Source organism: Cupressus sempervirens, chromosome 1, assembly GCF_028749045.1.
Source record: "Cupressus sempervirens isolate cs-2001-9-10 chromosome 1, ASM2874904v1, whole genome shotgun sequence".
In the NCBI taxonomy this organism is placed as follows: domain Eukaryota; kingdom Viridiplantae; phylum Streptophyta; class Pinopsida; order Cupressales; family Cupressaceae; genus Cupressus; species Cupressus sempervirens.
In genome coordinates this window covers 630,780,471-630,798,582 of record NC_143118.1, presented here as the reverse complement: position 1 = coordinate 630,798,582, position 18,112 = coordinate 630,780,471, and the positions used below count along the sequence as shown (strand labels likewise).

Below are 18,112 nucleotides of genomic sequence, written 5' to 3'. Positions count from 1 at the left end.
AAATATCAATATTTTACACTTGTACAAATCGCGACAATGTTGGGTTTTCTTTCTGGTTCTTTCCCAGTTGAGCACTTGAACTAGTTTTATTTTTATTTATTTTTAATATATTCAGTGGTTTGTCCACTTTTGCCAAAATAAAATAAAAAATAAATAAATTTGTAACAAATAAAATAATATTTGAGAGGAAAATCAATTATTATAATATCTTTTTAACATGAATATTTTTAACATACAAGTTTAAAATATAATAAAGTTGAAAATAAATAACTTAAAAATATGAATAAGAATAAATGTAGAAGTATATATTGCTACTATATAATATATAATATATATAATATATTTTTAATTTTATAATAATATTTGTAAAAAAAAAAAACTTATAAAGTATAATTTTACAAATTATAACTAATACAAAGTTGATGAATCCTTTGTAGTTATGAACAAAATTTAGTATTATTTCATCAAACACTAAACATATTGTTCAATGAATTTGATGGAACGTGCAAAAGTAATAAAATGGTGTATGTTTTCAAAATTCAGCATATTAGCCTCAAATGAAATTGACCAATCAAATGATTGAAAATTAATTTTAAAAAAAAACTCAAAAAATGAGCATTTATATTATAGAAAGTACATAAGCTATAACAAAATATAAAATACGGTGAATTGTAACCGGCTCAAAGTAATTATCTTAATCACGAGTTAAGACTTAGAATTCGTAAAATGTTGTAAGTACTAACCTACCAAAAAGTACTAATAACCATAATGAATCTTTCTCCATTAGTTTTTAATCTTTGAGACTATATTTGAGAGTCTTTTATTATTTCATAGATGACTTGCTTTACAAAGTGCCTAAGTTGTTATAATATGGAATCATAGCCCATTCTACAAGCACATTTCTTAAAAATATTTTGTCTAAACCAAGATAAGAATCAATTTTTTTTCCTATTGGTGTCAATCTATTTGATGTAGGTCTACAAATGCACTTTTAAATACACTATTTTACCTAGCCTTCTTTTTAAGCTAGGTTAATCAACTATTTACTTTTTTTCCTTTTTTTTTGTTATCTATGAATTGATATTTCTTCTTTGTTAGAGTTTTAGGTGACTCTACAACACCCCCAGGATCAAATGAAAGACCAATATAACATCCACAAGAGATTGGTAAGATAATTGCATGAAGATGCAAGAATGCTATTATTGATAATGGACTTGATTGACATCTAATGGATTGATTTGAAATGTACATAATATGCCTCCTTATATAGAAGAGGCAATAAGAGACAATGATAAGGAGAAGATAAGTTATCACCCACACAAGGTGGAATGACATGTCCACGAAAGGTGGATCATCCTCCATTATGCAATGAAGTATGTGCGATGATGAGGATGATAATGTGATATGTGCACTAAAGGTGGAATGCGATAACAACTATGACCACCTAGAGTGGAATTCTCCTACACCATGTGTTTAATTGAGGTTTAAACTCCTAAGTGTCTCAATCGCAAACTACTATGCAATGCATTATCATAAGTAAGCTTAAGTAAGCATAATTAGTGAATATTTAATTACACCAACATTCTTCATGTGTTCCATTAGGAGAGTAACAAAGTCTTAAATATGGAGTCAGTTGTATTCATTTTAAAATATCTCAATAAATTAAGGCCTAGTTCAAACCAATCAAATGCATTGAGGTACAAACATTCAAAAGGAAAGATCAAGATTTGAAATTACAATGACCATGTTTCTAATTTTTCCTTAAAATCTTTAATGTACATTGAACACATTATTGTCGAATAAACTTGGCATCTCTCCAAATATTGAATACACTCAAAATAGGCCAAATTATTTTAGCAAAATCTTTCAAATAATGAATTGCATTCCATTAAGGCAATCTAATAGTTTGTTCATGTGTGATTTATTTGAAGCACCCAATTAAATAATTTGATATGCATCTATACTCTTGCATTTTAAACTTATAGCTATAGAACCTTCCTTGAGGTATTCTTGTATAAATTATATATTTTACATCATAATATTTAATTCACCATCATTTAATCTATATATACATCATTAGTAGTCCTAATAATCATATTCTTAATCTTCAAATATTGTAGTCATCATCCTAGGTAAGGTCTAAGACTATGAAAATGATCCAAATGATAAAGAGATAACAATATGAAGAGAAAGGGAGAGAGGTTGTTGTGTATGTATAAAGGGCTCCTTGTATATCTATTGGGATGCCTCTAGTCTATTTATTTTTAAGCTTTAAAACAACCATATAGATGAGTAAAACCTTAAATCTAAGAATATTTATATTCGACTTTAAATTTATATACTTTTTCAATAGTCCATATACTAAAAATATGTCAATATATAAAAAAAAAAATAATGGTTAACATAAAAGATTAAGTGCTTTAATTATTTCTCATTTGAAAATAAATAAATTATGATTTTAGAAATAGTAAATTAATTGATATTTTCTTTTACAAAAACTAATTTAAGTTTTGATATTTTAAAATTAATGTAAGTTTTTGTATTTCAAATGATTTTAGTTTATTTTTAAAATTGGCTTATTTCTTATTTTTTCAATTCATTTTATTTTTTAATTTATTTAAAATATTTTAATTTTCTTTAATTTTCCTCTTATCTTTATTAAGTGATATTATTTGTAATATTATTTTTCTATTAATTTTGCATAATGACTTTTTATATCAATTTTTTTTAGATGATTATTTTATTCATATATAATAAATTAAATATAAGTAAATAATTATTTTCTAGTATATTTAAAATATTTTTTAAATTTAACTTTATTTAAATTAAAAATTAATTATAATTTAATTTACTTACATTAGATTACATTATAAAAATATTTTTATTATTAAACATTTATTAACTCATCATTGCAAGTACAAAATATTTAAAATTATTTTTAAAAGATTAAAGACACCTAATACAAATTTAAAATAATATATTTACATCACAATAATGTCATATTTCTTTCCCACAAAACCTTACATTTAATATTTAACAAATAGAAGTTTAAACTCCTTTGATATCAATAAGAGAAATCATGATTGTAATATCCAATACCATTGAAGCTTTCAATCATCTTGCAAGATCCTCATATATTTTGAATCATTTAGCATAAATATATTTTATACTAAACTTTTTCAATTTAAATGTAAAAATAAAACATGACAACCTTAGGGTCTGTTTGGCAACGGGAATACAAGCGGAATAGGCATATGTAAATTCTTAAAATTCTGAATTCTTCGTTTGGATGCACCAAATCAGAATTGGAATACAAAGTTAAATAGGAATACGTATTCTAATTTTGGCCCAAAAATGAGGTTTTGCAATTTCACCCAAATAGGTGTTATTGGAATACATATTCCTATTCTACTTTTATTTATTTTAAAAACATAAATTTTGGGGTCCGCAAATTCTCCATCAAATATTGGCTAAACCAAACAGAGAAAGGAATATGTAACCTCATTTTCTATTCTAAAATACGTATTCCAGAATAGCTATTCCTATTCCCATGACAAAATGGGCCCTTAATGATGAGGGTTAAGATGTTGAGTTTATTTATGTAATTCATTAAAACTAAAACACATTATCAAACTTAAAATAAAGCTCCTCATATATATTAAATAAAAACTCTTTATAGATACATAACTCTTTGTCTTTTGTCCCCACTATCATCATCTGATTCAAAGACCTTCATTTTAAAAATAAAATTTCATTTTCTTCACCGTTACTTGATTGATTTTCTTCATTACCCTCTTCATTTTCTTTTCATTTTCTTTTTGAACAATACCAGATTCATCTCATTGATTACAAGCTTCTTTATTAATTTATTTTAACCTCACTATTATCAAATTCCTTTTTCCCTTCATTTACTTTTTCCCCTTCATTTACTTCTTCCTCAACCCTTGAATCTTCTTTCCCTTTGGATTGCTACCTTCATTTCTTAACACGCCAACATTTCCTTTGAAATTACCATCATACACTGATGTGCACATCGGCAAAGGATGAAAATGAAACTAAATCTCTGCCGTTACATCCGATGTGGAATGGGCAATCTTTTTACAGAAGTCAGTGAGTTCAAACAACGCTTTATCACTCATGTCATCCTTGAACTCTGAAATGGGGTACACATTGGGGTTTTGACTGCAAAAACCCTAAGGTCCCACATCAACAACGATGACCTGGCACACTCCGCTCTCAAGATGTGAAGGAGGAACCAGTCTGACTAGCCGATGATCCAACCTGTCCAGCACACCATTCACAAAATCCTCATCATCTTCCCAATACACCATAATTCTAAAAAGCTCTGCTACCTAGTCAACTAGCATGTCTACTCTGGGCCGTTTGACAAAGTAATGGGTTTCGTCGGCCGTAAAATCATAACACGGTGGGGGTTCCACATCCAATTTTAGAACCAGCATTTTCTTGTTCACATGGGACAACACCCCGCTAGAGCCGCTGACATGGGATAGAGAACCTGCTGGAGCTCTTCTCTGACGGCCCAGCTTAAACAGCACACACTAAGCTTTTGACTGCTTAGGTGGCTGTGGGCCCATTCTTCCCTCAAAACGTTCGTTCATGTCTGCTTCCGTTAAGAAAGTAATCACCGTTACCATTTTGAATTCAAAAATTATTCCCGCTCGTTTGATGGCATTAAAAGAAGAGAAGGACATGAGTACAGTACTGGACTGTATACATGGCAGCTGTCATGGAACACTTCACCGCTGAGACACTTTTCACAATCTTCAAAAGCTGTTTAAGCCGGGCCGTTTAAGCCGAGCCCTTGTGAATTAGAGCTAACTGCTTTCATGGACAGACTTACAGCAGAAATCTTAATGAGGGTCGGATTTGGAATGGACTACAGCAAAGATGGGAAAGAAATATGTGAAGATATGAGGAGATTAGAAGAGATAATGAACCACAATATTCGATATCTGTGGCTGCCAGGTTCCAGGTATGATATGATTCCTTTCCAAATGGGAAATTTGAGATTTGGGTTATTTACATAATAATAAAGATGAATCTTTCGAACTCACATTTATATTTTTTTAAAAATAGATATATTCCCATACCCTCAATCTGGAGGCTTGGAAGCAGATTATAGAGAAATGAAAAGAGAATAAATCACATGGGAGTGATCTTCTTGGGTTGATACTCTGAAAAACAAAGAATGTTTCTTCAGATGGTAAGCATTTTAGCCACACACAAAAGCAAGTAATGGACGAGTGTAGAGCATTCTTCTTGGGAGGAAGAGAAGTAACGAGTGTTCTCATAACATGGATAATACCCCTGTTGGCACTCAATCAGGACTGGCAGCAAAAGGCTCATGAAGAAGCAATTGCAATCAATGGAAATAGCAATCCCACCATGGATTCTTTAGTGAAGCTCAAAATTGTAAGTATTTGATAGTACAGATCTTGCTATGGAATTCCTCCAAAGAGAAACATTAATGAACTAATACTGCAAAATGTTTTTTGATAGATTGGGATGATATTGAATGAGACGTTGAGGTTGTACCCTATTGGAATGTTAATAATCTTCCTCTAACCATGTCAATTGTTTGTTGCAACTGAACTACAGTACCAACTGTATACTCCTAGAAATCTAAATATTAGAAATCCACATCTCCCAATGGACTAAGTCCTATGCCTCATTCAACCATCCACTTGTCAAAAGCCTAAAACCTTCCTCTACTACTTTAGTTGCTGGAAGCCTCTATAAATTAGAGGTAAAACTACAACAGATGTATCTCAATCACAGAGAGTTATGAGTTAATAAAATGATTTATATTTCTTCTATTCTACTCATATTCTAATTTTTCTCTGTGATATCTAGTTTTCAACATGGTATCAGAGCATTATTGACTCTTGGGCTGTGGCAAAAATTTTTTGTGTGAATTTTTTTATTGCAAGTTATAATCTGATTGAGCAGCATCTAAGAAACCCTTGGGTGTTTGGAAAATCAAGATGGGCAGTGGAATAGATTGTTTTGTTTTTTGAAGTAGTTGTCTAAAGGAGAACAAAAATGTATGGTAAAAGATTACTCAAGAGAAGGGCTATTGGTATTTTGTCTATTGCTACATTAAGAGAAGATTGAGATTGTTGGAGGTAAAATTATCTATTTTATCAATGTAGAGAAAAGGTTAGAGAGTTTGGTGTGATATTGTTGAGATGGTGATCATGTTCAATAATCTTACATTTGAATTTTTAAAAGAATAGATGAGAAAATCTGAAATTGTGATTGTGATTGTGAAATGTGAAAAAAATGCTAAGTTGATTCAAAGGAAGTGTTATTTGTGCAATGGGGAAGCAAGGTAAAAAAGTGTTCAAGACAAATGCAAATTTAATTTTTGAGATAGACATTTTAGAAAAAGAATTAATAAATGTGAAGAAAGAAAATGGAGACTTAATTTGTGAGAAGAATTGTTTGCAAGAAGAACTTACATAGTTAAGAAAAGAAATGAATCTAGAAAGATGCAACTTTTTAAATCAAATTAATGACTATATAGATGCAAATGGAAAGCTAGAGAAAAAATTGAAGTTGTTGGATAATGTTAAGAAAAGAAATGATAAATTAGAGGAGAAAATGAAGAAAGTAAAAGAAAAGAATTACTTGTTAAAAGATGAATTAGAGGCGAAAATGAAGAAAGTAAAAGAAGAAAATGACTTGTTAAAGGATGAACTAAATCAATCCATCACTAAAAAAAATGCATGTGTCAAAGAAAAATCAGTATGTGATGTTTCATGTAGTACAAATGATTTGAATTCACCACTAGAAAAGTGTGACTTTGTTGAGGTTGTTTGTGATAAAGAATATGAAAATGTGGCATCAAATACTATCAATTGTGATAACTCCATCCAACGTCCATTTTGAAGCATTTCTCCATAGAATTCTTTTTACACTCTCTGTTCCAACATGTCTTTTCATAATGACTCTTTAATCCACAAAGACTACATGGATGTAGATCCCAACACTTGTCTTTCATATGCCCTTTCCTATTACAATTTGAACATTGCATATATTGTTTACATTGAACAAATTTGATTGAATCCATATAATCATTTATTACATCTGTCATATATCCTAGTCCTTCATACTTTGGTCTCATCATTGGCTCAATAGGCTCTATGATTCCTTGTTGATGTTTTTCCAATCCTTTACCTTTGTACCCACCACTAGTAGGCATCGTCGAGCAAGCATTCAAGGACATAAAATTAAGAGATGATTTTATAATCTCCAAGGGTGTGAATGTGGTGGGACAAACATTATTAGTGCACAGGGATTCTAGGTACTGGGGAAGTGATGCAAATGAGTTCAGGTCAGGGTGTTTCAAAGATGGAATAAAAAAAGCTACAAAGAATCATCCATATGCATTCATGCCATTTTCTATAGGGCCAAGAGCGTGCATAGGCTAGAACTATGGATTACTAGCAACAAAGGTTGTGGTGACTGTGTTGGTTAAGAGGTTTAGTCGATTTAGTGCTAGCAATGGATACATGCATGAACATGTAGCCTTATTCACTTTAAGTCCTCAACATGGGATGCCAATTATGGTGGAAACAATTGAATGCGATGAAAACTAGTTGATGAATATATAATTTAATATTTTTTGTTTGTATGTTTGTATGTTCACATTGATCTAATTAATTATTTTATATAGAAAAGTAATAGGTGTTTTTAAAAAAAGATTTCTATAAAATATCTCTTATTGTATTGAGCCTATTCAATTAGTAAGAGTTAGTTATTTGGTAGACCCATATACAACCATTCAACTGTAGGAAGACAAAATGTACACTAATAAAACATATTATTTTTAATCAATAAAAAATAAAAATATATTAAATTTTCTTTTAAATTTTGTTTGGTGATGGAACATGATTGATGTGAGCTTCCTATGTAAAATATGAGATCTAGTTTGTCCCTAACATACATGATACTAAAGAGCATGTCATGTCTAACAGAGCAAGTTAAAATAAAATAAAATAATTTTCTTTAATATTGAATTCAAAATTGTTATTTGATATTGCATATTTATCAAATTATAATAAAGTTCTCTTATATATGCATTATTATCACTAAAAGGAATAAACAGATACTTTGGTTAACACATTAATATAAATAATGAGATTTACAAAAAAGATGGAGTGCTTCTGATAAAAACTAAACTTTAGGAGACACTTGAATTTTTCTTAATGTCATGAGACCAAACAAATCTCTTAGAATCTAGATTGAAGATATACTCCATCTACTAATTAAAAAGCACTAAATGTGTATTGATCATAGCTACATCTATACCATTCTATCCTTTATATATAATCTAAATTATATCATTTTACCAGTTCATTATTTTAATGGCCATTATGGAATCAAATTTCTCCTAAACTAAAAACCAACATAAATACTAGCCCAACATTATCAAATCACAAGTAATACATGACCAACCCAATAGAACTATAACTAATCCACAAGTATTAAAACATATGTTCAATGCATAATTCCTAGAATTTTCACAAAATAATTAGGATATATGTATTAATTGAAGAATTTTTTCATGCTTACATGGAGGGCCCACCTATTTCTTCCATAGAGGGAGGATAAGCATCTTCTATCTTGTTGTCTAGTCTCCCTTCTTCCTCTCCACCCCTTCTTCACCTTGAGAATATTTTCCTTTAGAGGAAAAACTTGGATCATTCTGCATCCCATGCATCCTTTCATCACGTTTATTTTATTTACCATCCTTTAGATTCATCTAACAAAATCCTAAGCTCTTCTTGTAATACCTCAATTATCCCCATAGATTTCTTTAGAAAACTCACAGCACTTTTGATTTCCACCTCTCTAAACACTTGAAGTTCATGCTCCCACTTCATTAAAATACAAAATATTCTAATTTTTTGTAGATAATAGAATAAAAAATTTCTATTTCTAATAGGAGTATCCATGATCATCCTTCCTTCTTCTAAGACATGTAAATTCCTGCCTAAAACTTATGCCCTTAATAGAATGTCTGGAAAAGCTATTAAAATTATTTCTTGAACTAGATTACCTCTATGGATTAAGGAAGAGGATATATATATTTATTAAATTTTGTACATGGCATTCCTATACCTCTTTTACAAAAATATTAGGCATTTGTGACAATGTCTAGTTGTGGAGTATTTAACCATATTTATATTAAAATTTTGATCAAATCTTGTTCCTCAACAAGGGCTCAATACCTTTCAAAATTCTTTATGTATCCTCATCACTGGTAACATCACATATTTTCTCTCAATTTTGTATCTTCCTCTACTACTCTTCTCTTGCTATTTAGTAATCTATTGTACAAGTCTTTAGAAATTTTATTTTGAATACTATAAGAATTTTCCTTAGGATAAAATGAAGCCAAGATCAAGAAGCACAAGACAAGCACAATATTGACCAAATAATGTATGATTAGATTAATGATATGAGAATGAATATTGTTCTCAAATATTGATTTAGCACACACTAGGAGTGCCTATATATAAAGGCCTCTAGATTGACTAGGAGTCAGCACATTGATAAGTCTTACAACAAGACAAATGTCAACTAGGAGTGGAATATCCCCCATTAAGCATAGGAGTTAGTGTAATGATGAGAAGATATGCCTACAAAGGTGTAGTGTGTAAAATTATATTGTAGACACCATGTGCTAAATTAGAGTTGCTTACTCTAGTGTTGTTGACATAGGAAGGAATAGAACAACCAGGGCCTAGGCCACACCTAGCTATCCAAACCAACCTGCAAGAGTCACACAATGAAAAACACAACACCGAGAAGAGAGAACAAGATATCTTTATTAATTCATCAAGTAAACAACATACATGCCAAGCTGTAAGGCCTTCTGGGTTATGGCCAAGAACAAAATACAACTTCTAGATCCATGATCTAGCTTTGAATTCACATTTCTAGACATATATGCCTTCTCTTTCTAAACTCTCTAAAATCTGCTCATAGAGAAGCCACAAGTTGGCTCTTACCAAAGATAGAACATTCTAGAACATAGAGAAGCCACAAGTCAGCTCTTACCAAAGATAGAACATTCTAGAACATAGAGAAGCCACAAGTCGGCTCTTACCAAAGATAACTACCTACACCAAAATTAAATGTGAGTAAAGTCGGCCCAAACAGGAACCAGACATAGATTACTCAACAAAAGAAAGCTTTCCAAAACTGGCACTTGGCATCCACACAAGCTTGGCATCCAAAGCGATTACATGGTAGTAACTATGAACTCGGTAGCAACTAGAAACTGGAACTTGATAGCAACTAGAACTAGATAGCAACTAGAACTAAACTCGATAGCAACTGGAACTCGGTAGCAACTAGAAATTAAAACTCAGTAGCAATTGGAAACTGGAACTCGATAGCAATTGGAACTTGGTAGCAACTAGAAACTGGAACTCGATAGCAACTAGAACTAAACTCAGTAGCAACTAGAAACTGGAACTCGGTAGCAGCTAACAAAATGAACAAAAATGTGTAGGGTTACAAGGAAAACCCAGGATGCTCCTGCATCAGACAACTAGGGTTGGAGAAAAAAATGATTCTCTTGAATCATACAAGTGTCACAACCTAAGTTGAATCCAACTCAGATTGAGAAATCCATGTAGCATCTTCAATAGGTCTATTTTTCCACTTCACCAAATACTCATAGTAATCCTTTCCTATTGTACTCTTACCAATTCTCTGATCCAATACCTATTCAACCTCTTCAATCTGCTTCTTAGGATAGTCATCAAGTATAGAAACTTCATCATCTAACTCATGATACCTACATAGATCAACAACATTGAATATAGGAGATATATCCATGTTATCATGTAACTCAACTTCATAAGCATTGCCACTATCAAACTTCTCCAAGATCTTACAAGGTCCAAATTTCTTCATCTTCAGCTTACTGTATGTTTTGATAGGAAATCTTCCTTTCTTTAAATGAACAATCACCTCATCACCAACTTGAAAATTATGATGTCCTCCAGACTAATCAACATTCTCCTTATACTTCTGATTGTGTTGTTCCAACCTCAACTTCACTTCCTTATGCAAAGACTCCATAAAATCATCAAATCTGATATACCTCTAGGATGCATTCCAGTAAAAATCTCAAAAGGTGTCTTCCCTGTACTCCTATTCACAAAATTATTATATGCAAACTCAGCTTGTGCAAATACCATCTCCCAATTACTTGGCTTGTCTCCAACTAAACATCTTAACAAATTACCCAAGCTTCTATTCATAACCTCTGTCTGTCCATCTGTTTGTGGATGGAATGTAGAACTAAACTTCAATTCAATACCCATCTTCTTCCACAAAGTCTTCCAAAAATAACTAACAAACTTCCTATCTCTGTCAGAAATAATGCTTCTTGGTAGTCCATGCAATCTCATAATTTATTTAAAGAAAGGTTCAACAACAAGCTCAGCATCTAATGTCTTCTTACATGGTATGAAATGAGCCATCTTAGAAAATCTATCCACCACAACAAATATAGAATCATATCCCTTCACTATCTTAGGCAATCCAAGAACAAAATCCATACTGATGTTAGTCCAAGGTTTCTCAAGAATAGTAATAGGTGTATACAAACCAGTATTCTGACTTACTCCTTTTGCAACTTAACAAACTCCACAACTCTTTACAAATTTTTGAACATCCTTATACATTTGTGGCCAATAATATTTGTCTTTCAACAAACTCAATGTTTTATCAATTCCAAAATATCCAGCCAATCCAGGGTATGTGCAGGATCATGGTGTGCCAAAAAGTGGCAATGTGAAAAAAGTAGAGTTTGAAGACATCTAAAAGCGCTTCAAAATCTACTGACTTTTTTTTACCTATCCAGGTACCAAACTTGGAAGGTAAGGCCTAGTTTTATTGGATATCTGATCTCATATCGGATATCCAATATTTAGCGAAATAATATTATACCAATATAATAATTATAATTATTATACTATAATATAAAATTATTATATTATAATAGTATAATATATTATTTAATATAATATTATTATTATAATATCATAATCGTATAATATTATACTATAATAATAATATTATATTATAATAATATATTATATTATAATAATATAATATAATATTTAATATCATAATATATAGTAATGTAATATAATATATATAAAATATAATATAATAATAGAAAAGTAATATATTTTAATATAATATATAATAAAAAATATTAAATATAATATAATAAAATATAAACTATAATATAATGTAATATATTATATATAAAATATAATATAATAATAAAAATGCAAGATATTATATGTTAGCATTTATATATAATATTGCATATCGGATAGCCGATGTTATATCAGATATCTGATATTATATTGAATATCCGATATTGAAACGGATATTTGATACCTGCGGACAACATAAAATAAAAAACACAGACCTGCAGGCCCATTATTACATTATTTGGGGACAATTTTTAGCAAGGGTGATCGGATATATGATCGAATATTGGATATTAGATATTAAAGCATGTTTTTTTTTTCCAACTCATTTTAAACTTAAATTCAATAGATTTTAGGATGATTTTATTTGTTTTAGTTGAATCTAGGGTTTTTTTGAAAAAAAAGGTTAAAACTAAGGTTGTTTTAAAATATATATTACGTTTTGCAATTCAATAGGAATGGCTAATCAGAATGATGACACTGAGGTAGGGAATAATATTCCTCATAATCCCCCACCAAACAATCCAGCACCCCTACAAAACCATCCACCAAATGATCCTCTACCCCCTCAAAACCCTCCTCGAATTGAGGATTTGATAAATGAAAATCTCATCAAGTTGAGAGGTTTGCATAGAACATATAATAATGTACCCGCATTGGCTCCTATGTTATCCACATTAAACACCATAGTGGATAACATTGAAACCCTTACAAACCAACAAAATGCCACTCTTCATTGGTGTGATGAAATGCACGAGATATTTGATGATGGTTTGGATTATGATGAGATTGCGGCCCTCAACATAAGAAAAGACGATTTGGCTAGCCTTTTTGTGAACTTGAAAATGAGCTTACTAGTTGACCCAAACAAATCCAAACTATCGATTAAATGGTGCACAAATGACGTCATATGTGCAAAATTTTGGGATCGTTGGTGGATGGTATTTGATATCCCTCCACATGGCAATTTAGACATACCATTTTATTTCCTTAGAAAATTATATGCAAAATTTGTGTTGAAACTTAAAGTGAACTATTGGAGCATGAAGCCCAACATGGGTGTAGGACTAGGAGCTCCTCAGGATAGACCCTCTTCCCAGCAGAAGAAAGTTGGCACTTTTGTCCCCCCCACTAATATCTCCCCCCTTCCTCAAGTGCAGCATCCAAATATTATGATAGAGGCTAGCTCTCAAACCATCAAAGCCATTCATAGGCTAAGTAGCCTAATGATATCTTAGGCTAGGTTAGTCTTGCCTCCTCGTGTTGATGATGCTAGTGCCAGTTCATCATCGGCTAGCTCATCACACGTTTGTGTGCCTCACACTTGCATTACATGCAAGAATATTTGCCTGGGTCCCATAGGTGATCTTCTTGAGTATCATTTTGTATTAGACGAGGATACACCAGACACACACGCAGAGGCTACAGACCCTAATGCAAGAGAGGAGGGGAATGCAGAGGCATGGACTCTTTCGGTGTCGGTACATGTATATATTTTTCTGTTATGACATATGCAATTTAAAGTTAATTTTTATAATATAATAATTTTAATTTTAAAGCCATATTGACTTTTATATGTATGTGATCTTCATTCATGTTTAGTTGATGATCGAGGAGGAGCTCAGACAGATTGATGATGCCACGCTCTTAGCCATTTCACTTGGCCTTGAGACATCTACAGTACATTATGTTGTGTTTGCATTTTTTTTTCTATTTGATATTCTAGCATATATGGTTGCTAATATTTCTTTTATGACCTTTGACACATTACTTCAAGTGTTTAGAGAGGTGGAAATCAAAATAGTTGTGAGTTTTCCAAAGAAATCTATGGGGATAATTGAGGTATTACAAGAAGAGCTTAGGATGTCTATAGATGAATCTAAAGAATGGTAAATAAAATAAACATGATGAAAGGATGCATGCGATGCAGAATGATCCAAGTTTTTCCTCTAAAGGAAAATATTCTCAAGATGAAGAAGTGGTGGAGAGGGAGAAGGGAGACTAGACAACAATATAGAAGATGCTTGTCCATCCTCTATGGAAGAAATAGTGGGGCCCTCCATGTAAGCATGAAAAACTTCTTCAATTTCCACATATATCCTAATTATTTTGTGAAAATTCTAGGAATCATGTATTGAACATATGTTTTAATACTTGTGGATTAGTTATAGTTCTATTGGGTTGGTCATGTATTACTTGTGATTTGATAATGTTGGGCTAGTATTTATGTTGGTTTTTAGTTTAGGAGACATTTGATTCCATAATGGCCAGTAAAATAATGAACTAGTAAAATGATAGAATTTAGATTATATAAAAAACACATAATGGTATAGATGTAGCTATGATCAATACACATTTAGTGCTTTTTAATTAGTAGATGGAGTATATCTTCAATCTAGATTCCAAGAGATTTGTTTGGTCTCATGACATTAAGAAAAATTCAAGTGTGTCCTAAAGTTTCGTTTTTATAGCACTCCATCTTTTTGTAAATTCCATTATTTATATTAATAAGTTAAACAAAGTATTTGCTTATTTCTTTTAGTGATAATAATGCATATAGAAGAGTTATTATAATTTGATAAATGTGCAATATCAAATAACAATTTTGAATTCAACATTAAAGAAAATAATTTTATTTTATTTGATTTTAACTTGCTCTGTTAGACATGACATGCTCTTTAGTATCATTTATGTTAGGGACAAACTAGATCTCATACTTTACATTGGAAGCTCTCATCAATAATATTCCATCACCAAACACAATTTAAGGAAAAATTTAATATATTTTTATTTTTTATTGATAAAAAAAATATGTTTTATTAGTGTACATTTTGTCTTCCTACAGTTGAATGGTTGTATATGGGTCTACCAAATAACTAACTCTTACTAATTGAATAGGCTCAATACAATAACAAAATATTTTATAGAAAATATTAAAAAAAAACACCGATTACTTTTGTATATAAAATAATTAATTAGATCAATGTGAACATACAAACATAAAATATTAAATTATATATTCATCAACTAGTATTCATCGCATTCAATTGTTTCCACCATAATTGGCATCCCATGTTGAGGACTTAAAGTGAATAGGGCTACAGGTTCATGCCTGTGTCCACTGCTAGCACTAAATGGACTGAACCTTTTAACCAGCATAGTCACCACAACCTTTGTTGCCAGTAAGGCATAGTTCTAGCCTATGCACGCTCTTGGCCCTCCAGAAAATGGAATGAATGCATACAGATGATTCTTTGTAGCTTTGTTTATTCCATCTCTGAAACGCCCTGGCCTGAACTCATTTGCATCACTTCCCCAGTACCTGGAATCCCTGTGCACTAATAATGTTTCTACCACCACATTCACACCCTTGGAAATTATAAAATCATCTCTTAATTTTATGTCCTCGAATGCCTGCCCGACGACGCCTATTACTAGTGGTTACAACCTCAGCGTCTCGTTCAATATCATCCCAATCTATCAAAAAACATTTTGCAGTATTAGTTCATTAATGTTTCTTTTTGGAGGAATTCCAGAGCGAGATCTGTACTATCAAATACTTACAATTTTGAGCTTCGCTAAGAGGCCATGGTGGGATTGCTGTTTCCAATGATTGCAATTGCTTCTTCGTGAGCCTTTTGTTGCCAGTCCTGGTTGAGTGCCAACAGGAGTATTGTCCATGTTATGAGAACACTCGTTGCTTCTCTTCCTCCCAAGAAGAATGCTCTACACTCGTCCATTACTTGCTTTTGTGTGTGGCTAAAATGCTTACCATCTGAAGAAACATTCTCTGTTTCTAAGAGTATCAACCCAAGAAGATCACTCCCATGTGATTTACTCTCTTTTCATTTCTCTATAATCTGCTTCCAAGCCTCCAGATTTGAGGGTATGGGAATATATCTATTTTTAGAAAAATATAAATGTGAGCTCGAAACATTCATCTTTATTATGATGAAAACAACCCAAATCTCAAATTTCCCATTCGGAAAGGAATCATATCATACCTGGAACCTGGCAGCCACAGATATCGAATATTGTGGTTCATTATCTCTTCTAATCTCCTCATATCTTCGCATATTTCTTTCCCATCTTTGCTGTAGTCCATTCCAAATCCGACCCTCATTAAGATTTCTGCTGTAAGTCTCTCCATGAAAGCAGTTAGGTCTAATTCACAAGGGCCCGACTTAAACGGCCCGGCTTAAACAGCTTTTGAAGATTGTGAAAAGTGTCTCAGCGGTGAAGTGTTCCATGACAGCTGCGATGTATACAGTCCTCATGTCCTTCGCTTCTTTCTATGCCATCAAACGAGCGGGAATAATTTTCGAATTCAAAATGGTAACGACGATTACTTTCTTAACGGAAGCAGACATTAACGAACGTTTGAGGGAAGAATGGGCCCACAGCCACCTAAGCAGTCAAAAGCTTAGTGTGTGCTGTTTAAGCCGGGTCTTCTCTGACATCTAGCGTGGACATTGCGACACTTTTATATGCAAATCTAAATAATTTTGAATGCAATTCTAAATCTAAATGAAACTAAATGAAATCTAAATCACAATAGAATAATCTAAATTTCCACGAGTGCCATGTCACTGACATCACCTGTAAATGTCAGGATCAGAAACACATTTTCCATCTAGAAGCACTAAAATGACCGATCATCCACAAAGATGATGTTTTTCAAATCCCTTCTGAGATTCGAAAGATCTTTCACGAAAATAGCAGGAATTCCTGGAAGATCGGCGCAATTCTCTCTAGTAAGGTAGTGCTTTATTTTGCCCTGCGGATTGAGCTCGGCCAGTACTGGATTTGCATAGACTGATTCGAAAGCTATAAAGATTACGATTTCATAAAGATCTGATCATTCCTACAGCAAATTTTTGACTTCGGGTCTCTTCAAGATGTAGTATTTCCTGTCTATTTGCGCAGTATTAATTTCTATCGCAAAGTCGAATCTTTGTTGATCGGGCTGAACACTAGCATGTATGAGTGTGTCATCCAAGTCCAAGACTAGGATTTTCTTGTTCATTTCCAGGTCTGCGTCTGCCATTGGAGGTAACGCTAAAGCTTCCTCCTTCACTGCCGAAATGACAATATTGGCTGCCATATTTTGTGCTCCTATATTAAACCCCTCGACTTTTATCTACTCAAAATGCCAGGTTGAAAGACGAAGTTTCTTCTGCTGTATATATAATATAGCTTATTGCGCATCATTTCCTCTTTGCGATCTGCTTTTTAAATTAAAGATATCTACCTTAAATATATTTATTTAATATTTTCTTTTCAAGAATATATATATATATATATATATATATATATATATATATATATGATGATAAAGGTTAATTAAAATAGTAATTATACATTTGGTAAGTACTTAGAATTAATGATATTTACTTAATACATTTATTTGGAGTTAATAGCTCCTTCATTAGAAATTATTATTTTGATAATATATTTTTGCACACTAATTTCTAATTTTCTGTTAATTGACATCAATTTTCCTTAGATTTAATTAAGTTTTAAATTTTAAAAGAAGCTACATACAAATACAAATTAATTGTAGTTATTATCATAATAGCAATTACAACGTTAGCATTTCTTCGTGGTTAGGAATACGACCAAGAGTAACAACTAGTAGGCTATTTATCCGAACTTCAAAACAATTAGTACTTTAAAGTTGGGTTGTTGAATTGTAGTTGGTAAACTATATCATTTGGAACCTTGTTTATGCCACTAGGCTTTAGGAAAATAATTTAGGAAAGATTCTATTACTTCAAATATTCATTGGTGATTAGTGAAGGGAGATGTGAATAAGTCATGAGTATATATATATATATATATAT

At 31.7% G+C, this 18,112-nt stretch overlaps 1 protein-coding gene and 1 pseudogene across 1 annotated transcript; one reads left to right on the top strand and one right to left on the bottom strand.

Annotated features, from left to right (window-relative positions):
* Positions 1–4,394: 4,394 nt before the first annotated feature.
* On the top strand, positions 4,395–5,445 carry LOC149579502 (cytochrome P450 CYP72A219-like). The gene is made up of 4 exons (XM_089801956.1): positions 4,395–4,410; positions 4,580–4,719; positions 4,815–4,993; positions 5,238–5,445. Exons 1-4 carry the CDS (start codon positions 4,395–4,397, stop codon positions 5,443–5,445), a joined length of 543 nt encoding a protein of 180 aa, XP_089658082.1.
* Positions 5,446–15,296: 9,851 nt separating this feature from the next.
* On the bottom strand, positions 15,297–17,373 carry LOC149579501 (cytochrome P450 709B1-like; annotated as a pseudogene).
* Between the last annotated feature and the right edge of the window lie 739 nt (positions 17,374–18,112).